The sequence below is a fragment of the Lynx canadensis genome, chromosome X (assembly GCF_007474595.2).
Source record: "Lynx canadensis isolate LIC74 chromosome X, mLynCan4.pri.v2, whole genome shotgun sequence".
In the NCBI taxonomy this organism is placed as follows: Eukaryota; Metazoa; Chordata; class Mammalia; order Carnivora; family Felidae; genus Lynx; species Lynx canadensis.
In genome coordinates, this window is record NC_044321.2 from 31351858 (window position 1) to 31375542 (window position 23685).

The following is a 23685-nucleotide window of genomic DNA, read 5'->3' on the forward strand; positions in this document are numbered from 1 at the left end:
CTAGTCTTTGACCAGAAAATTTTTTCTTTGATTTGGAGACCACCCTGAATGCTGGCCCAGGAGTATCTTCATGAAGGCTTATAATAACGATCTTCTTTCCCTATTAGAAAAGGCTTGAGTAGGAAGTCATTCTTCAGGTGGGTTTATTCACGCTCTGAGTAGAGCCAGTTCAACGTCATTTTGATCATCTTAGCTTGAAAAGAGCTGTGTACCATCACTGCAGAGGAAAAAGGAATGTCATCCCTTCATACCTCATAGATAGGTTTCACTCCCTGACCTTAACCTCCTACTAAATTACTAGAAAGCATTCCATTGCTTGATCTATAGCATTTTATATAATTTTAGCCTCTTTTCATGCTATTTCTCCCTTAAGACCCGTGGTTTAAAAATGCCCCTTCTGCCATGGCTTCAACAATAATTGATGACCATTTAGGAAAATGATAACATAGACTGAGGTGCAAGGAGTAACCAAAGGTAGAGTTGATTTTCTGTTGTGTCTCTGAACCTGCAAGGTACTAGTTTTGTAAGCAAGTTGGGTTTATCACTGAATTTCTAGACTCGGGAACATTGATCAGGTAAAATAGAATTTTCCTGAACCAAATTATTTTATTAAATTATTTTCTGATTTCTCTTAATTAATCATGATCATCATTAATGCAATTAAGGCATTAACTAATTAATGCAAAAATTGCAGCAATTTTTTTCTGTCTTTACCATAAAAAGTACAGGTAACTCAATTTTTCTGGGTTTGAGAGTCTGCTTTGAGGATGAGGCAACTCTTATTTAATCAAAAGGCACTTTCATTGGCTATTCTTCAAGAAAATATGTAAAGAAAAGAAAAAGGAGATGAAGTCAAATTGCTCTGCTTTTCTATTCATTATGAAAAAAATGACTGAAGGACTAGCAATTACAAGTATTGAACAAAATGAAGTTCTGAAATTATCTGAGGATTTTAATCAGGCATTCTACCCAGAGCTCCATTATCGAGATGGCGGTGGAACCATGCACTGAGAAAAAAGCATTCTTTGTTGTTCTTTCCAATCTCTGTGTAGTCTCCCTTATAAATGCCAAATTATCTATCTAATATGTCTCTGATAGCCTTAAAGTATTTATCGAATGTTCAAATTACATAAAATATTGAACGGCCAATCAGAATGTCTGTGAGTTGAAGTAAAGCTGATAATAATTACAAGATGTGGTAAACCTTATTAAGAATGTTGTGGAAAGAAAAGGAGTGGAGAAAAGGAATCAATATGGTTAGAACTTGGAGATAGTCCATATATTTTACAGCATCATATTCAGGTGAAAGCAGATGACAAGGTTTTCATGTTCTCAGAAAAAAATCAGGCAAACCATATCTGAGAGCCTAGATGCTAATTGCCAGCTTGTTGAGCAAAGTAATCATGAATATTAAGAGGAGAGCAGTTTGGGGAAAATTGATGGGTTCTGGAAGATATGGAACCTTTCAAGGGAGGCAGTTGCCACAGGCTATGATCTGCTAATTAATTTTCAGAAATGCAACCGGAGATTAAACAGCTGCCCATATCTCCTTCTGTCCTTATGGGAAAGAAGCAAATTGGAAACATCAGCTGAGAGAAGAGAATCTTTGAAGAAATCAAGTTCTAGAAGCCCTTTTGGAGAGAATACCTATGTAGTCCTAGGTTGAGACCACTACTTTGGGGTCCCAGGATTTGTTTATTGTTATTACTATTATTATTATTATCAAATGTTTCTTTGTCCAAAGTATTCAAAAGTGTTTTTTTACTAAATTTTACAAAACATTGGTGCACATATGAATGATTGTTAGTTTCCTTTTTGCCTTTTCTTTTAAAATTTCTGAAACCATATACACATAAAGGTGACATATGAAATGTGTCTGTGGTCTTTGCAGGTCATGTAGGTAGCCATAATTTTTAAGGACCTATCAGATTTAAGGAAGATTGAGAATTGTTTTTGAGTTTCCTTTGTGTGGTTCATGTTGTTCTCCTGTTTACTTATGACAGGGATGCTGGGAGTAGCCCTGAAAGTGGTGATGTTGAGAGTTGTTGGCATTTCTCAAACGCCTTAAAAACCTGTGAGTACCTCAAGGAAAAGCTTTTATTCGTCTTCACGTCTGACTTTTATGTGCAAAGTGTACTAGTGAATGAAATACTCAACAAAGCCTGGTTATGACGATAGACAGAATGGCAAGTTCAAGGTATCACTGTTGGAAGGAGAGGCCCAGGTGTTGGTCCTCAGCCTCTCATGTTCATGACCCTTTGCAGGACTCTGCCCACATCTTTCTTTTCACCGCCAATCCTAGTTTCCTTACCCGTACAATGAATGTATTTAGATAAATGACTTCGATGTTTCTTTTGGCTAATTCTGAACTGCTTAAACCCATTTGGATGGCAAGTATCACCATATTTAAAATGATAAGGAGAACACAGATTTACTTTGTTTCGCAAAATAACTATAGATTTAGAACATATGAATGGAATATGGTTAGGACAGTGGATATAGGAATGTTCTGGTTATCTCTAGCTACAGAACAAGCCATCCCAAGTGTAGTAGCATTAAACAATTAATGTGTTAGCATTATTATCTCTCACACTTCTACAGTGACTGGTCTCAGCTAGACTCTTCTTTCTCAGGGTCTCTGGTAAAGTTAAGTCAGATGGAGGCTGGGCCTTGAGTCATCCCAAAGGCTTCCTTACTCACATGTCTGATGGTTAATACCTTTTGGCTAGGACCTCAAGTGGGACTGTTGGCCTAGACACTTACATGTGCCTTTTCATGTGGCATAGTGTTCTTCACAGGATGACAACCGCAAGTTAGCCAAGAAAGAGATGATTAGGAAGAAACTGTATTACATTTTTGCTCTAGTGTCAGAAATCACACTGCTGCATTCTAGCATAATGTTCATTAAGATCAAATCACTAAGACTGTCCCACCATATCACCACATCCAAGGCAGTGTTGAAGAACATGTAGACATGTTTTAAAACCAATAATATATACATATATATATATATATCCAACTATATATATATGTGTGTGTGTGTGTGTATGTATATTTGTATGTATACATATTTGTGTGTGTATATATATATGTATATATACATATATATATATATATATATATATATATATATATATAACATTCTTCTATTACCAGTTCAAGCTATTACACCCTGTTATGTGAACTATTACATAGTCCACAGAAGATGGTAGGATGACACGTTTTCCATTTATATACATATATCAGACTAATTGTAAATACTAGTGAAGTTCCCTTTGTAAAGAAATTATTTGTTAAGGAATCTTTAATTGAGGGTCATAATTACACATTATTTATGATCTCAAGCTTGTGCCGGTGTCACCCACACTTTCATTACAAATGCGTGTGTCATCTAATTTGGCGTGCTAATGCTTTGAATATTTTTTTAATTCATTTGAAAACTTTAAGCACTAATTGAAACAGCTGCTTTATTTGAAGAGCACTTATGAAATGATATGTAAACAAATTCTCCTTCATGTTTTGGTAGCAATTAAGTCCACTTTCATCAGAGAATTCTTCTGCTCCACTCATACTCTTCACCTGGGAGTGAAGAGGACTTCAAGCCTGGAGCTCCTGTTTCTTCCCTTTGACATGCACACGCGCTACTGTGTCATCATCCTCAGAAACAAAGCGGTGAGAACACGACTGTGGCAAGGGCTTTCATCATGGGCTGGCACTTTAATTGAGTAATCAATGCAGGTGACATGAAGGCAGAGCTTATCCTCACAAATAAGCAAAAAGTTACACTATTTGTGGGTAAAATTTATAATGTGGGGAGTGCCTGGGTGGCTCTGTCGGTTAAGCGTCCACCTTCAGCTCAGGTCATGATCTCACGGTTCATGAGTTCATGCGCCACCTTGGGCTCTGTGCTGACAGCTCAGAGCCTGGAGCCTGCTTCGGATTCTATGTCTCCCTCTCTATGCCCCTTTCCCACTTGATATCTCTCTCTCTCTCTCTCTCTCTCAAAAATAAGTAAATGTTAAAAAAAAAAAATAAAGAAAAAATATAATGGCTGCCTTAGAAAGTCCCATAGGAGCAGACTGGCTGCATGCCTAACCTCGCTGTGGCTCTGTCTGTATTAGCTTTATGTATTTGCATAACACATTGCCAAACACTGAGGGGCTTAAAACAGTACACATTCATTGTGTCATGTTTTTCATAGATCAGAGGTCTGGGCATGACCTAGATGAGCCCTCTGTTTAAGGTCTATTACGTCTTCATTCAAGGGATCTACCAGCACTGGATTCTCTTCAGAGGCTCCATTGAGGAAGGAGCTGCTTCTAAGCTCTCTCAGGTTATTGGCAGAATTAATTTTCTAGTGGCTCTGGCATTCATGGAGCTTGTTTCTTTTTTTTTAATGTTTACTTATTTTTGAGAGAGAGAAAGAGACAGAGCACAAGCAGAGAAAGGGCAGAGAGAGAGGGAGACACAGAATCTGAAACTGGCTCCAGTCTCTGAGCTGTTAGCTCAGAGTTCGATGTGGGGCTCAAAATCACAAACAGTAAGATCGTGACCTGAGCCAAAGTCAGATGCTTAACCAACGGAACCACCTAGGCACCCCAAGGAGCTTGCTTCTTTAAAGCCAGCAAAGGAGAGAAAGATGAGAGAAGGAAAAGAAGGATGGAAGAACAGAGGAAGGAAGAGAGAGAGAGAGAGAGAGAGAGAGAGAGAGAGACAAGACAGCCTTTAGAGGAAAAGTTTTATAGTATTATACCCTTCCAGAAAGAAACTGCCATATGTTGACCTGAGGAGGGAATTTATAACCCCTAGAAGATAGCCCCACATATATCAGTTATGTACCAATTATGTGCTATATTGATTGCAGATACAATGAAATAATGGTAATTGGAAAGAGGTATTATATTGACCTGGTGTCTACAGAATCATTTACACATGAAAAATAATATAGCATACTAAATATGTAAAGAATAGTTTAACTGTACTTAAAATTACCATTTAGGAGGAAAAATGCTATTTTATATTAATGTTAAATCTTGTTTTATATTTTCCTTAAAAGAATCCAGGATTTAACTGAATAGCTGCTCTACATGATAATTTGTGAAAAATAGTGACTATAGTGTGACTAGTAGTTTAATCAAATGCCTCTTAATCCCTTTTTTATATTCATTTATAATACAGTCCCAGAAAATGCTAGGGTTAATTGTCAATAGCAGAGTAAGAAGGCTGATTTTATTATTTAAATTAAACTATTAGAATATGAATGTTTACTTCCATAAATTTTGTCTAAATTAATCAAAATATAATTACACTTATCTTGGCATCTCAACTTATTAAAACATGTCTTTTAATTACATATATTTTGTTGTCAGAAAAAATGTTAAGGAAAACAGTAATCATGAAATTATATTGCTATCAACTGAGAAATAATGCCTTTAAACTAAAGTATTGCATTGAATTACAATGACTTATGTGGGGAAACACATCTATTAACTTACACATTCAATTTATTGCTAATTATATTGAAAAATGCAATTACACGCTTAAATAGATAATCAAACATCCAAGTCCACCTAGTTAGCTCCTGTTCTTATTAAGTGTGTGATAACTGCTTTGCCATTAAGAACCACCTGTTGAAAACCGTAAAGTCATTAGGCCTCAATTTGATAGCTTTCCATGTGTAAAACAGAAACATTTCTACTACCACGGCTATCAAGGAAAGGCCATTAGTTTCATTTTGGCTGTTCCATTTGAACTTCCAAATAAAAAAATGAGATGACTTATGTAATAGCTGTTTGAAACTACAAACAGTTTACAAAATTTCCATCAATGTTCATAGAAATTCTTAGCCTAGGGGAAAAGCTACAAAATCCCTACAAATTCAAGCTATCCAATGCCAGAAATCTAAAGGCATTTCTGCTCATGCGTGGATGGGGGCAGATTGAATAGACGAAGGTGGAGTAGAAACAAGACCTAGTCCCTGAGGAATTACACCTGCTGGGACGAGGGCTTGACAGACCCACACACAAACCCTGCAAAGTACAAAGCAGTGTATTGACACAACCCTGGGGTTCTGTCTTTACTGTCATGCCTGTGTGATCATCTTTTCTATGTAGTCCTGGGTTCCCAAATAGGAAACCACCCATTTTTGCTGGGATCATCTGTGTGAGAAAGGCAGAGACATCAAGCAGGGATCCTTGATCTGGGGCCTGTGTTAAGACTGGATTCTATCCAGTTGCAACCATTTGCTGTGGCCTAAGCAGCCGTCTTTCACCAACCCATGAGCTTTTATATGGAACCAATCTAGACTTCTTCTCCCCCCTGGTAGCTTTATCTTGTAGTCCTTCATTGTCCTTTTCTGTCTACAGAACTTGGTCAAAACAAGTAGAAACCAAAGTCCAGGTATTGTTGACTTGAGGAAGCCAGGATGGGAATCAGCATATCTGAGCAACTTATGGAGATTGTCCCATTCCCACACTGGGGCCCCACACATCAAAGAGAGTTTCAGCCTTGCCAAACCAAATAACAAGTTGACAGAAGAAGGGTGCCTATGCCTAGGTAGACGAATGGGCAAAGACTTCTTACTGATTTATGGTCTACAGCAATATAGTCTAAGGCTAAATCTTACCAGTTGTTAAATATATCGTATGTCAGTTTGTCCATCTCCCTTATGTTTGCATACAAAAAGGGACCACTGATCTTTTTGCCCTGTCCCTCATTTCATTCTCCCTCAGTCTTCTGTGTCTTTCTGTCTCTGCTGCTGCAGAGATTAAGCTGGAAGTCTTTATCATATATATTTTTAAATATTCTATAATCAAAGTACAACTATTTTCAATCGTCATTACTGTATAGATTGTAATACTGATTTTTGTTTAATTTTATTGAATGTGAAAGTAAAAACATTATATTATGGTAAACTCTTTACATAATTTAAATTTAGGCAAACTAATGTCAGTTTTATGAACGTTTTTTTTATAACTGCTGGGGCTGAGTATCATTTGAGGGCGGTTTCTTTTCAAAAAAATTTTTTAATGTTTATTTTTGAGAGAGAGAGAGAGAGAGGGGGGGAGGGAGAGAGAGAGCATGAGAAGGGGAGGGTCAGAGAGAGAGGGAGACACAAAATCTAAAGCAGGCTCCAGCTCTGAGCTGTCAGCACAGATCCCGACGTGGGGCTTAAACTCCTGAACTGTGAGATCATGACCTGAGCCAAAGTTGTATGCTTAACCAACCGAGACACCCAGGCACCCCACTTTTCTATGATTTTTAAAGGCAAGCCACGTTTCATTCACCTTTTGATTTTTTATTCAGTTTGTTACAACTTCATTTTTTTTAAGTTTATAAATTTTTTTAATGTTGATTTATTTTTGAGAGAAAGAGTCAGAGGGGAGAGGCAGAGAGGGGCAGAAAGACACATAATCTGAAGCAGGCTCCAGGTTCTGAGCTGTCTGCACAGAGCCAGACACAGGTCTTGAACCCACAAACCATGAGATCATAACCCGAACTAACATCAAGAGTCTACTGCTTAACTGATTGAGCCACCTAGGTGCCCCTTTTTTGGAGTTTATTTATTCATTTTGAGAGGGAGAGAGAGAGAGAGCAAGTGGGGAGGGGCAGAGAGAGAGGGACGGAGAAAATCCCAAGCAGGCTCTATGCTGTCAGCACAGAGCCCAATGCGGGGCTCGAACCCACAAACCAGGAATTCATGACCTGAGCCAAAATCAAGAGTCGGCCACTTAACCAGCTGAGCCACCCAGATGCCCCTACAACTGCATTTTTTGTTGTTGCTGTTGTTTTGCTAACTACACTCCTCCCCATACCCCTGAGTTTTTTTACCAGGGAAGCAGAGAGAAATTGAAATCCCATCTGGGCCATAAACACTATGAAACATTTACTTATCTTATGATGCCTGCTGACAGTTTGGAGGCAGGTTAAGTGAACTTTAAACTCTAGATCATTGTGGTAAATGTTCACAAAACTACACTAGTTTGAGCCCCCTCCATGCAGCAAAGCCTTCTCCCACTTGACCCATCCTCCTTTCTGTGAGACCATCATCCTGCAATTAACCCTGCAGCCTTTGTCTTTTTTTTTTTTTTTTAATTTTTTAATGTTTATTTATTTTTGAGAGAGAGAGAGAGCACAAGCATGAGCTGGAGAGGAGCGAAGAGAGGGAGACTCAGAATCTGAAGCAGGCTCCAGGCTCTACACTGTCAGCACGTGGGACTCAAACCCACAAACCATGAAATCATGACCCAAGCCAAATTCAGACACTTAACAGACTGAGCCACCCAGGCACCCCAGCCCTGCAGCCTGCAGCCTTTTTGAAGAAAAACATGAGAAGAAAATGAGGAAGATAGTGAAATTTTAGTTGAATAACTTAATTATATTGTTACAATCACTGTTATTGAAAGCAGGAAGGTAATGAGCAGAGGCATGACCTGATTTCATCTTTGTTTTAGAAAGCATCTCTGGAGCGAAAACAAAGAGTAGATTAAGAGTTGGAGAAAGAGACTGGAGATCAAGGGACTGGTTCAGAGACTCTTGTAATCTATGACACCACTCCACATATCTCTGTTCTCTCTTGCCTTCTGCTTTTTGCATACTAGCAATAAAGACAGAAGGATGTGAAAAAGCAATGGTGAAAGAAGAGGTGATGATGTTGGATTTGGGGGAAGGAGCAAGGGGACAAGAAAGAACTGCAAAGGTGATGATATCAAGATCAATATTGGGGTCCCCGGGTTGAGTGTCCAAATCTTGGTTTTGTCTCAGGTCATGTTCCCAGGGTCATGAGATTGAGCCCCACGTCAGGCTCTGGGCTGGGCCTGGAGCCTGCTTAGGATTCTCTCTCACTTTCTTTCTCTCTCTCTCTCGCCCCTCCCTCTGCCTCTCTTGAGACCCCACTCTCTCTCTCTCTCTCTCACACACACACACACACACACACACTCTCTCTCTAAAATAAAATTAAAAAAAATTTTTAATATTAAAAAAGATTAATCCTAATGATAGTTTGCATGATGTTCGCAGTTGAAGGGAAGCAAATTTTCATTTACTTACAGAACAATTGATAGCAAATAAATGAACAGCAATAGAAACTATTCTGAGAAAGACAGTGATAAAGACAAAGAGTGATTGTCAATCCCATTGCTTCCATAATTTCTAGAGTCTAGGCCCAGCTTCCTATTATTTGACAAGATGTTTTTGTACAATATACCATATATTTTTATTAAACAGTTCATATTTTGTGCCATGTAAATAGATGTTGCTTTCTCAAAATGTCGGAAATAATCGATCAAGCATACAATTAAGACTGTGTTGAAATTGTGTTAAGAAAGTTGTGCTTTTTAGTGCAAGCATACAGATCTCTTTATACATTTTCTTTTTACCCTTACTGAGTCTCCTAGAACAATCATTCTATGAAGAATAGTATTTTAAAAGAACAGTGATTATTCTTATTGGTCAGTTTCACATTATAATTATGGTAATGTCAAAGAGCCACCTACAATGATAAATGTTCTCTAGTGTATGAATCTAACATTTTAGAGTTTTAACTTAGCTCTCATGTGCCTGTTTAGTCATCAAAATAATATAACGTTGTTCAGCCAGTTCAAACAAATTATAAAACCTAGCAAAATCTAGGCCCAAGATTAGAGAATAAGTAGAATTTTAAGACCTGTGAAACAACATGGGGGTTTTCTGTATAAAATGCTTTTTATTTTTTCTCTAAAGATTAAGGTTGTTTGGGTCTGGAGGGCACCCATGACATGTCCAAGGTTACCCAGCTAATTAGTAGCAGAGCTGGGATTAAAACTTTTCTGCCAATTCATTGTTTGTGTTCCTCATTTCTAGGTCATTAACAGCTGGTCTTGTAAATTTGCATGCAACTGTGTTATTTGAGGACTACATTTAACTAGATACACAAGAAGAACAAAATGTCTTTTGTGAGGGTTTCTCACAGTGGACAATGAATGGGCTTTGGCATCCTTCTGGAAAATATAATAAAAATCTAAGTAAACATCCTGACTGTAAAATATGAAATTAAGGGCAGAAAGGAAATTTAATAGACTCCTAGAATAGCTCACATTGATACGTGTCTGTTATGTGTCAGATCATTTCATTTACCTTGTCGCAGCCTCCAGACTTGGAATGTAAAGGGCTTCTCCACTTTAAAGGAGTTGTTTATTGCATTTGTATTCCTTTCCTGGTCTGATTTTATTGCCAGAAGAGTAGAGTGAAATAATTAGATGATACCGCAGTTGATTTTCCTGAACAATTTTCTGACACAGGCATTATTTTCAATTATATTAAGTTACTTTTTAATAAAAAAGAACACTGAAAGTGAACAAGTTAGACAAAATAGTTTTTGAGAAATGATAATGTATCGTCTGAATAAGATGTGGCATTAAATGGAATTGAATGGAGATTTAGTTACTGATATTTCATGGCTAGGAGGCTTTTTATCATTTTTTTCTTTAATGTTTATTTTTGACAGAGAGAGAGAGAGACAGAACGCGAATTGGGGAAGGGTAGAGACAGAGGAGACACAGAATCTGAAGCAGGCTTCAGGCTCTGAGCTGTCAGCACAGAGCCTGAAGCCGGACTTGAACCCTTGAACCATGAGATCATGACCTGAGCCGAAGTCGGATGCTCAACCGACTGAGCCACCCAGGTGCCCCTGTCGTTTCTATTTAAGGGAAATATTCTAGCAAATGGCACTTTGCTCCTTTTGGATCAACACCCATGAGTTGGTAGTTATTTTCTGCAGCTAGAGACCAGGTTTCATTCAGGCACACATTTAAGAAAACATGTAATTCTGATAACTTTATACTCACCGAGTCTAATTTCTTATGAATACTATATTTTGGGTAAAACAACTGATTTTTTTAGATAAAAATAAAAATGAGAAAAAAGTAAAATAAAAGTGAAAACTGAATATATTGTTTTTTCTGGTCGCTATTGAACCTTTGTACTTGAATTATCATTGAAAATTTCATCAGTAGTATTGACCACTCACTTGTGTTTGGAATAAAACATGCATACACAGAAAACCCATTTCAGATGGCTAGGTTAGATTTATATTTGCAAAGTACAAGGTTGCTTAGGAAATATTACTCTATGAAAATTTCATATAATGTACTGTTTATTACCAGGAGTGCATGGATTTAAATGCTAAACAATTTAAAACATTCAAAGTTTTCCATATTTCTTTTTTCAGCATGAAGTGAAGATAATTATGGGTCATAATTAATAAAATTCAATGGAACATTATCACATGAAAGTAAATGATAGTTAATTTATTATAAACAAATCCCAATTGGGGAAGGATAATGAAGCTGTAAATAAATTGACCTCACAACCAGAAATGGTTTATTCTTATATTGTTTCCAGATTCACTTTCAGTGTTTGCCATTTCTCTTGTTATCTAGGATATTTACAATATTTTGGAATATGTATTTTTATTATGTGATCAGTTTTCTTTTTTATCATTTATGTACGCTCTCTCTGGAGTAGTCTCTCAGACATACAGTTAATATTGTTTTAAGATTGTAGGGCAGTTCGGACCAGTGACAAGTCCCAGCTTGGAAGCTAAGTTTGTTTTCTTTTGCTTTCCTCATAGTTAGTTGCATGCCTGTTGTAAGGCCATTCTGGTAGAAGGTTCTTCTGCATTGTATGGCTTAGCCCTAAATTTGCCACTGCTCATTTTCATTGATCCTGTCAGGTCTCGACCCCACTCCAGATCCCTAGAGTCAGACCTGCATTTTCACAGGTGATTTATATGTCATGAAAGTTTGGGAAGCTATGCCCTCAAAGAATGGTCCCTTTCCATTTAGAGTGATCTCAAAGGGTTAGATTCCTGATATGTGTTACCTCATTGAGTCCTTACCACATCTTTACTATCATTCTATTTCTTAAGATGTAAGCATTTTTTAAAGCCTTTATTATGGAAAATATAAAATACAATTGTAGAAATAAAACTGCAATAAATCCCCCTGTACCTTTCTCTCATCTTCAACAGTGCAGGACCTAACACGTTACATTGTTATAATGACCCAAATCCCAATTATCACATAATTTTATTCACAAATAATTCAGAAAGTGTCTCTATAACAAAAAGATTTCGGTTTTTTGACATAACCATGATACCATTATTACTAAATATATTGTAAATTTTTTTCTTAACATCCAACCACAAGGCATTGTTCATATTTCCCTGATTGTCTCATGATTGTACATTTTTTCGGTCACTTTCTTTGTCTTTGTTTGAACTGTAGGGGAGGAAAAATAATTTTTCTTCCACCCTTCTGAATTATTGCCTGAGACTCTTATAATGAAAGATAGATTAACAAGAAAAAAAATAGACATTAACATGTATACCTCCTGTATTCATGAGAGATACCCAAGGAAAAATGAATGACCCCTCAAGGTGGCTTAGAATTCAGGCTTAAATACCATCTAAATAGGGAAAGGGGAGAAGGGATGTTGGCCACTTAGAGGGGAGTAAATGATTTTTAGGAAAGATGAATGGGCCCTTAGAAGAATAGATGGGAGACATGATACTTTGTGACAGGTTGTCACTGTACAGTGTCAACGTCTAGTCTCTTCTTCTGATAAGAGTTAATCCTTGGTTGATGAAACTCTTAGGAAGGGAATTTATGATACTTGAATTTCTTTTGGAGGATCTGTCTTTATGCAGATAAGGCGAGTTCAAAGAAAGCCTCTCTTTGCATTTGATATCTTTCAAGTGCCTACAACTCAAAATTATCAATATACCAAAGCAACACATTCTGGCGTGACATTTTCTGCTTCCCTTCAGAATCAAGATCTAAATAATAGTCATCCACTGGGATTGTATGATGTCTCTTGAGACTCCCTGTCTCCTCTTCCTTTTCTTTTAATCTCTAGATTTCTAAAATGTACTGTTTTTTTTTTCTTTTTAATCATCCCATTTCACAGAGGCCGAGACTGAAAGTCAGAGATGTGGCAAACTTGCCTGAGGCTTAGTAGCTAGTAAGTGACAGTACCAGAGTTGAAACCAAGCCTGTCCGTCTTTACAGATCTTTGTTTATATTATGTTGCTGCCCCTGCACTGACCCCACTTTTATTTTCACTCTCTCTGTTTAGTCTTCTGCATTTCTTGCCTAATTACTCTAAAAGGTCTGCAGACCCTCATACGCTCCTTTTGAAAGCTTGCACTTTAAAATATAGACACTTGGGGACTCAGACATCCTTCAGAAGTGATATCACTCCCCTCCAACAATAAATTACAGAATGAAGGAAAAAAATATTTCTTTCTTCCTTGATTGTTTATGTGATTTAAGCTAGCAGTCTGCCAAGGATATTCACAGCTACAAAGATCAACTGCTGTCAGTGCTATCCTGGTGCCTTCTTAATCCTCCTCAATGCTCTGGGTGCATACAAAGTTTCCCCCACACTGTGGGAGGACTAATATTTAAGCCTTACCTCTCGCCCCTCATTTAGGGCTTACATTGCTTAGCAATGCACAATGCATGGATGTTTTTATAGTATACAGATTTTTCTCACAGCAGAAAGATTTTTCCTAAATTTTTCTGAGCTTTTGGAATTTAATATCACTGTGTGGTTGTATTTTAGATTGGAGAATTAATTTATGTTGTGGAAGGAAAAGGTACGATCCCATTGCCTTCCAGCTTCCACCCAACGGATTCCTCAACTCCACTTGACTACAGCAGTTCTCCAGAGGAAGGTAGAGTATACGTGTGTTTTATTTCATTTAAAATGTCAAGGGATGGGACTGTTCCTCATATAGTCATCCAAGCATACTCCTAGCAAGTTTTTCCAGAAATAATTAGGTTTTAAAAGGATTCCTTTTAACTTTATTATGTCAACATCCATGGAATAGAGCACCAGTTTAACAATGAATGTCAGTGGTGATTTTTTTAAATCCTTATTTTTTCATTCTTTGGATAAATATTGAAATTTGGCATTCGAAGTATTTACTCACCAAATTTTCAGTTTCCTGAATAGTTTGGAAATCACTGTACTCCCAAATTGTATATATTGTAATATATTACCTGAACTTGCACCCTGAATTTGTACCCTCCATTCTAAAGTGTAAGGTTGTTAGTGGAAGAAAAAGACAGTTTTTGCCAATCTCTGACAGATGTCTTTACATTTATTTCTACTTCCCTTAGCTTCTAATCACTGATAGCACAATGATCGCTTCATGTTTGAACATGCTGGTATTTCTATGAAAGAACCCTTTGAGTTCTTTTGAGCATTCTTTTTAGAGATACCAGCAAAATATCTTTGATTCCTGAAGACTTACTCTTGAATTACTGAATTAGGACTACTCAAAATGAGTTACCTGTGTTACTCTAGTTAATGAAGGTCACACCTGCAGTTTTATATTTCCAACCTTCCAAGTCCATCCTGAATAGCATGGTCAAGAGCATAAGTGATCGTTGAAGCCTTACATGTTTTTGCTTCCCCTAGTGTTAAGTAAGGACAGTCCTGTTCTGTATTTGAAATGTGAGCTCCGTCAGGTCTTGGATGTGGACCTTAAGTTGCCACTGACTAATGAAGCCAAGGAGAAGGCCTTGGCTTTTGCAGCACAGCAGCAGATGTCGGATATAGAGTATGAGCGACGGTTGATCACAGGCACTCTGGAGAGCAGTAGTGTTCGCGTGGCCATCGCCCTCCTGGGGCTGACGAAGATTGAGGTGAGAATGGAGGACAGATGATGCACTTTTTTCTCCTTTTAAAAATATACAGAGTTGTTAATCATAACATTTTGACATAGAGAAATGATGAATGCTGGTTTTCCCCAGAAGGATGGCTCAGTGGCTTTTTTTTTTTTAACCACATTAAATAAATCTGAAACAAAGTGTTCTATTAATGTTAGCCTGAGTGCTAATTTTAGTAGTAATAACTAGATTACTGGTGACTTCGCATACTAGTAATTTTAGGCATTGGGGTGTAATCGCTTCATTCCCAGTTGTCCTCTGTTCTGACTACACATTAGAATGCCCTGAAGAACTTAAAGTAAGGGAAGGCAGGGTGGGGAGGAACATGTTCTGCAAGTTGTCCAGGATATTCTGTGCATCCAGAGAGGGTCATCCCTGCGGTCAGACTACCAGGCTGAGAATCCAGACTCTGACACTGTCTACCTGTGTAACTGTGGGCTGATTCCTTAAAAATCATCAATCTTCAATTTTTGTACTTTTAATCTGAAGATAGTGGTAATTGACGGAAGCTAAGTGAGACAATCACGTAAAATGCTTACCACATTACCTATTATATAAAGTGCTCTGTGTATGGCATTGTTGTTCTTGTTATTATTACTGTTACTGTGGACTCTGTTATTCTATCTTGAACTCTATTTATAAATGGAGTTTGGTACAGTCGAACCTCCACAGAGGCAACAAAGCGATTCTTTAAAAATGTAAACCAGATCACATTGTTCTGCTGCACCCATTCCTCTGTTGGCTCTCCAACTCATTCAGAATAATACCCAACATCCTTAGCATGGTCCTCAAGACCCTCCCAGACCGTCCCGCCTCTTCCCTGATCTCACCTCTACTGGAGCCCATTCATTCATGTCACTCCCTCAGCATAGGCCTCCTTGCTGATGTTCAAATGCCCAAGGCATGCTCCCCATGCCCCCTGCACTTCTGAGGTTTATTTTCCCTAGACATTACAGGCTACTTCCCTCAATTACTTCAGGCCTGCTAGAATTATGCTTGTATTATGAGATTATGCTTGTATTTTTTAAAAAATTATTTTGTATTTTTTTAAAAGTATTGCTTACATCGACCAGGCACTTTCCAAATACCACATTTCCTTCAGTTTTCTCTATAGATAGCATTTATCACCTGACAGTAATATATTTATTTGTTTTCTCATTGTCTATCTCCAGCAAGGGAATTTGTGCAAAGACATTTGTTTAGTTAACTCTCATATCACCAGTGCCTCAAAAAGTGTGCTGTGCCAAAGGTAGTCACTAAATCTTCCATCAGTGAAGGAATAAATGGTAAATGTTTTCATCCTTGCTTGAGAATTACCTTCATTTGCATATATTACAACAAAATACTTGGCATTGTAGGATTTCTTTTTTTATTTGTCAGAATGCTAGAATCAGTACGGCATAAGCACAGATCTCCAACATTTACTGATGGTATTTTAGGGTTGACCTGAACTTTTAAGTTCTGATTAGCTCAAAAATATCAAGGCCTGAGGTTCTCACACCCTCTGGACTGACCCATTTACGGACTCCATTCACGAAGCTGTTGGCTCTATTTAGCTCATACCAACATGCTTACTTCTGTGAAAGAGCAGTGAATTTGGGAAGGTTTTGTTCAACTTGCAGTACAGTATTACAATAGAAATGCTTGATATGTGGCCATTTCAAATTTTAACCCTATCACAGTGTGTTCTCTCACTCTTTCCTTTTAAATTTATTTTCAGCATTCTTACCTCTTAACAAAACATTTTATTTAAATGAGAAATGCTGGAGGGAGATGGATTTTGTCGGTGGATCCCCTTTCTATTATTTATGCATGTATATAGTTTCTATTTTTCTCCCTCTTCTTTTAGTCATCTCTGTAATCCAGCAGACATTTTGTGTTTATTATTGTATTTGTCAAATTATGTTTTGTATAGTATATATTTTTATATTTACCTGTTACTCTAGGATTGTGGATTCCTAGAAATCTAAAAATCATTATGATGTGTTTTTATTTACCCCTAATTGTCGTGTGCATGAGACGTGCTCTGCCATTGTTTAATTGAATTGAATATGTGCTTGAACAAACAAATAACGTTTTAAACCTGAGGTTTTCATATCTATCCAGGTTGCCTCATAGACTGATTTTTCACAGTCCGAGCCGTCTTGTGTACTTAGCCTTGTCTACTTACCACATTTGCAGGATAGGCATCTGTGTGTGTGTACGTCTCCCAATTGGTTGCTGGAAATAACAACAACATAATGATAATTTATGAAAAACCCTTGCCTTTTTTAAAATTAAAATTGAAATGTCTTAAATAGCCTCTAAATTTAAAAATTAAAAGTTTTTTTTACCTGAAGATTACTATTTTCTTTGAATTCTGTGAATATCACACATCTTTGATTTCAGCCAAAACTTACCAGATGCACAAAATAAGTAGAGAAGGGTTGAATGTGCCAGTTTAAGAAAACCAGCTGCAGCAAATCAGAACTCACAGATGCATCTTATTCTGTTCATCCACATCTAATCATAAAGTGTTCTTTTCAAGTGCAATTATCAGTGCACTCTTGAACCATAATAATGCTAATAATTTTTACAGCGGAACAGTAAACAAGATTAATTTTAAAAAGACTCTCTCCTTATATAGTGTTTCACACCTTTTTTCCAACATGCTTTTATGTGCACTTTGCAAATTATTTCAGTGACCCCATGGAGAAACATAAAGGAGGTAGAGTTCCTCTTTAATACAAAAAAAGAAATGACTGAGGCATAAACAAAAAAAAAGAAAAAAAAAAGAAAAGACTTATGTTGCCCTCACTGACAGGGTAGCAATTACAGCCCGGATCATGGTAGAGACATTGTTGTATTTTAAAGCTGAGAAAAGAAATCAAGACACTCAGAGACACATAGTCCAACCTCTTACAGACCTGCAAACCAAGCATCTGAAGTAGTAAGATGGCAACCTAAGGTCACACCACTGATTTGTGACAGAATAGAAATGAACCCAGGTGTTTACCCCCTAGTCCATTACTCTTTTCCTTCCCCTGTGTGGTGTCCAAATGATATATTCACTTCATTAGAAATTGACTAATGAAATAAAAGTCTAGAATGCACTGTTATAGCATAAAATAATCGCATAACAAAATCTAAAATCAATCTTGGTATAAATCTGTTTAGAACTAAATCTAATTGAATAAATGTAATTCCTTTTCTACCAAAGAAAAGTGGCATATCTAATTTTTTTTTTTTGGTATACAACCATGTGGAATTTGAATTTTTGAAATATTTATAGAGTAATAGCAAATTGATATATCTACTTTATACACTGTGAGAGACAGGATCTTTTGTCAGGACCATGAATTTCTGCCACTTCACCACTTAGCATTCGTTTATTGAATTCATATTCTATTGGTCATTACTAAATCAACTCTAATGATATATTCAGAGACACTGGAAAGAAAACTTACAGGGTAGTTTCCTTGTATTTTCTCAAGTTCATGTTTTAAACGCCATGCCATATACCCTGGGATAAATGGTAGAAAAAAATCATTGAAATTTAGAATTTAATAATATGTTTAAAAAAGGAAATCTGGGTGCCTGGGTGGCTCAGTCAGTTGAGTGTCTGACTCTTGATTTCAGTTCAGGTCATGATCTCATGCTTCATGGGATTGAGCCCCATGTCAGGCTCTGTGGAGCCTGCTTGGAATTTCTCTCTCTCTCTCTCTCTCTCTCTCTCTCTCTCTGCCCCTTCCCCGCTTGTGTGCTCTCTCTCTCTTTCTCTCCCTCTCTCTCAAAATAAATAAGCATTTAAAAAAAAAAGGAAATCTAAAAGATCTGCTTGGTGAGAATTCAGAAAGGTAAAGGCAATGGTTTTTGTATTTGTATAATTTAAGTGCACTATAATCATGAAGTAATCCTATTGATACTGTCAAAGATAAACAAAGCTAGATACTAGTTACAGCAGTAAGGAGAGACTTTATTCATTAACTGTTGAAACAGGGAGAAGGATCCAGCATGAACTGAACTTAAATTTGTACAGAAGAAACTGAGAGTTTTAAAGGGAGGGTGAGAAACTAATGAAGGAAGCTGGGAACTTAATAATAATGAGCAGAGTCAGGGAAGTGGGCATTTATAAGTGGGAGGGGGTTGGTCACTGTGATCTGGATTTGTTCATTGATGCTTATCTGCAGGAGAAATGAACTTCTAGGATCTTTATAACTGGAGACAGTGGTACAAATTAGAATGAGGTACCTACCTGGCTGCAATTACTGTTTCCTTGATTGCATTCTGAGGACCTTGAAAAGACAGTTCTAGGTGATAGAAAACTTATCTCAAAAAGAGAGAAAAATGGAGACAGTGCAATGGGTGGAGGAGGAAGAAAGGATTTATAATAGCAAGCTTTTTAAAGTAACTGTTCTAAAGGGGGTTCGGGGTGTATCTACCTATCACCAGGTTTTGGCTGGAACAAACAGTATATTCTGGTGGCAGCATTGAGCTCCTTCAGGTAGGCAGGTTTTTTTTTAATTTTATTTTTTTAACGTTTATTTATTTTTGAGACAGAGAGAGACAGAGCATGAACGGGGGAGGGGCAGAGAGAGAGGGAGACACAGAATCTGAAGCAGGCTCCAGGCTCTGAGCTGTCAGCACAGAGCCCGATGCGGGGCTCGAACTCATGGACCGTGAGATCATGACCTGAGCCAAAGTCGGACGCTTAACCGACTGAGCCACCCAGGCGCCCGAGGTAGGCAGTTTAAGGGGAAGTGGGATCATCCAAGGGTTATGGCCTTGAATTGTTAGAAACTATGTCAGTGCTTGTTCAAGTCTACGTGTGTGTGTGTGTGTATGTATGTGTGCGTGTGTGCACGCGCGTGTGGGAGGGAAGGGGATAGGCAGAAAAAAATCATTTGTACTGAAAGTCTGCAGTTATTGTAGGCCAAGGTTGAGGCCTACTGAGTAAAGGGCTTGGAGGACTCTGACTAGAGTTTGACCAAGAAGAGAGTCTATGTCAATATACCATGACTCAATGACTTAAAGATATAGAAGGCAGATGATATACATTTAGATTAAAGAGCTAATTGCTGATGTGAATAATTTGTTCACAGTGACTCGAAAAATGAACCAAACACCAACAATGATAAATGTAAATGAATTAATTTGTTTTTTAATTGACGTGATTTTAGTTTCCAAAATAAAGTAGTTGAAAAATGTCACTTTGTAGAAAAAAAAATTCCTGTGGAGTTTATAGATAACAAACCCAGTGAATGAAGAAGATTGCTGATGGCACTAACATTTATTTTTGTTGAGTAATGATACTCTGACCAGGATCATGATAATGATGATGACAGTGATGCTACTAATAGCGAACGTTTACTGAGTACTCAAAATATGTTCCAAGGACCTGGATTTTGTTTTCATTTTAAATATTCACACCAGGGATAGGCAGTGTGTACTTTTATTGCCCATATTTTACAAATGAAGGCTTTGTGGCTTTGGTTATAGCCTGACCAAACTTATTTAGAGTTGGGTTATAAATGCAGGTTACTCTGCCTTTAAGCGTGTGTGGTCTAACCATTGGGTTGTGCTATGTTAGCAGTAGAGCATCCAAATAAAAATAAATGATCACCTACCTCTGTGCTTTGCATTGCTTGGTTCACACCTAGAGAGCCAGCTTTCTCTTCAGTGTTCCATTTTAGGAAGGACAGTATTGAACTAGATTGTGTTTTGAGGATCATATGCATGATGGTAAGTTGTTGTCACCCCCATTATATAAGAAGTGGCTGAAGGGACTAAAAATATCAAACCTGTGTAAAATGTATGTTTGGAATGGGAGAGGGAGAAAGAAAAAAAGGTAGGTTTGGGTGTCTATGGAGGGGCAGGACCTAATATACATATATGTATATGTACATGCACATATACTTACAAAATTGTCATTAGCAAAAGAGAGGGGATCATGTTTTTTTTTCTTTCTTTTTTTTTTCTTGAGAAAGAGAGAGAGAGAGAGAGAGAGAATGAGCAGGGGAGGGGCAGAAGGAGTGGGAGAGGGAGAACCCCAAGCAGGCCCCACACCCAGGAGGGAGCCCAACAGGGGTCAGGATCTCACAACCATGAGCCAGAATCAAGAGTCAGACCCTCAACCAACTGAGTCACCCAGGCACCCCTAACTGTAGTTCTCATAAGAACTAGAACTGATGGGTTAGATTTTAAGCAGCACAGGGATCAACTCAAGGAAGAAAGTACTTTTTCAATGCCATTCACCAGTGGAATTGGTTTTTCCCTGTAGCAACGAATTCAATACGGAAAGGATTACAGCAAGGGGCATTGAGCATGTCTTAATAAAGGATGATTCCATTGATTGTATAAAACATGTTAGTGTTCTCTTCCACCATTTAAATAATACTGTGTCTAAAGAAATGAACTAATTAATCCGTTGGTGGATTTTTTTTTTTTCACAAATAAGGGGTCTAAGTATAAAATGCTTTTTTGTGTGTGTTTTGGAGGTAAAGGCTAAGAGAATTACATTCCAATGATTGTTTATTTGCAGACTTGTGTTCTCTTTACTACCTCAAAGTTGAAGAAGCCTAAGTCCATTTCATACACAGCAGAACTGAGCCTTCCAGAACATTTTGATATCCCCAAGAAAATCTACATTCCTCAGATTCCAGAAACTCAAACTAAATTGACTCAGCCTCAAGGAATTCAACCTGCAAATAAAACAGGTAATCAGTACCATGGGGACTGCAATATTTTGTTCTGTCCCAGGAGCTGTGAAAGACTAAAATTTAGAGATTATCTCTACTAATAGGATGTTCATAATATAATTGAAGAGATGGTTCATTATATATATATGGTATTGAATATTTTGCATTATAAATAACCAACATACTCTAATACAGTAATCTAAGTTATGTACTGAATTTAAGCGCTAAATTACTGATACTGAAATTTGTAGACCTGTTGTTACTCTTTGTTAAGGAGTGGTTGTCCGATACAGATAGTAAGTACACTTTGAGAAAGGCGAGCTCTTGCTTTGACAGTGTACTAGGTTGTAGCAGTTGTGCTGGAGTCAAGGCTCAGGTTAGCTTTTAAGGGTAGGAGAGATATTGGTGGCAAAGGCATATCAGAGGAGAACAGGTGTTATTTATGAGTAATTTATCTTTGATCTGGACTAGGACGTTTAGTAGTTGAATACTTACTCTTGGTCTCCTGATCCCCTTTTATTCTGTTATTCTAATTATGAAGGACCAACCCAGATTTAATAGACTATTAATAAATTTACATCATTAAATACAAGCAATAAGATGTAAACTGTGTGACTAAGCAACTTAAACTATCCAAAATTAGGTTTCTTTTCACTTCTTTCCAAGCTGGTAGATAATAATAGGATTATAATTTCTTTACTAGGGCTATTCCTACAATGTATCATAACTCCAGTGTCATGGATTCTACTTTATATTGTTGCTAACTTAGGTTTTGTTAAATTTTCCTTTTTTCTTTTCCTGTGGCTTTTTTTAAAAAGTTTATTTATTTAGAGAGAGAGAGAGAGAGAGAGAGTGCACGCAGATGGGGCAGGGGCAGAGAGAGAGAGAGAGAAAGAGAGAGAATCCCAAGTAGGCTCCTCACTGTCAGTGCAGAGCCCAATGCGGGGCTCGAACCCACGAACCATGAGATCATGACCTGAGCCAAAGTCAGACACTTAAACAACTGAGCCACCCAGGCACCCCTCCTGTGGCTTTGTGTTAACTATAAAATGTTTCTAAATCCAAAAGGTGGTTACACATCATAACGTCACAAGATCATCTGTTCATTTTGCCTTCCTAGGAGATCTAAGATCCCAAATTCAAATGCTAAGTGGCCAAGCAGATAACAAGGATTTATTAATTAGGTCTTGTCTCAGACAAGAGGGATGATGGAGCCTACCATAGACTGGAGAGTATGTGCCCCATCTAAACATTCAAAATAATAAAAAATAAACAGAAAAGCTTGAGTTTATGCAATAACTGTGAGGGCATGTTTGACTTATTAGCTGTCAAGCTGGTGACAGCTCTTAAGTGAAATTTTTGTCTTTTTAATCTTTTCAATGTACTATTAAATATTTTTAAGTGCTCATTTATTTTTAGAGAGAGAGAGAGACAGAGGTAGAGAGCAAGAATCCCAAGCACGCTCTGTGTTGTCAGTGCAGAGCCTGATGTGGATCTCGAACTCACTAACCTTGAGATCATGACCTGAACTGAAATCAAGAATCAGATGCTTAACCAAATGAGCCACCCAGGTGCCCCTGTGCTATTAAATTTTTAAGTGGAGAATTTATTAGGATAATTTTTTTACCCCTTTGAGATAACTGGATAAAACTGTGTATTATAAGCCCAGCTAGGATTCCCAGCCCAAACAATTCACTTATTGAGCCATTCACTCAACACTGTTGAGCATCAATTCCTTTGGGAAAAATGATGAAAATTGGCATATTAAAATGCTGTTTAATTGTAAATAAGTATGAAGTTATCTATATTTAAAAATCTTTCACTTAGATAATTTTCAAAGGCTAATATATTTCTCTCATATAATTGTTAACTGTGTATTTGAGTAAGAAGATATTGTGAGAATTAAGAAAAATAGAACTGTAAATTTTTTAAAAGATCATGCAGAAAAGTTTTAAAATGTAATTTGCATATTGTGGTTCCTGTCTAACTTGATTTTCTAGGCAGTTTGCTTTGTAGAGCTTGTAGCCCAGGTTTCTGTTTCAGCAACCTTCAGCATACATTTAAATAAATTAAGTTTACAAAAACAGAATATTCTAACTCAGGATAGTAGCAGATTGAATAAAATACATAGCCTGAACAGTGTACAGTGTATTGTTAAGCGGTGGACTTGATTAATGAAAAGGAAAAAACAGATGTTTTTTAAGTTTAATAAATAACATTCTATTAGAATTTGGGACAAAGAATAGTAGAGTTAAGCATATGAAAATCTAATCTTTGGGATATAAGCCACTTTG

The 23685-nt window shown here is 37.3% G+C and overlaps 1 protein-coding gene across 1 annotated transcript in view; it reads left to right on the forward strand.

The window, feature by feature from the left end:
* Window positions 1–23685, forward strand: part of CFAP47 (cilia and flagella associated protein 47) — a 550869-nt gene that overhangs the window by 300720 nt on the left and 226464 nt on the right. The window contains exons 41-45 of the mRNA XM_030305764.1: window positions 2004–2074; window positions 3527–3672; window positions 13603–13714; window positions 14464–14690; window positions 21235–21409. Of these exons, the coding sequence (XP_030161624.1) occupies window positions 2004–2074; window positions 3527–3672; window positions 13603–13714; window positions 14464–14690; window positions 21235–21409 (731 nt within the window). The remainder of the gene's footprint in view (window positions 1–2003; window positions 2075–3526; window positions 3673–13602; window positions 13715–14463; window positions 14691–21234; window positions 21410–23685) is intronic.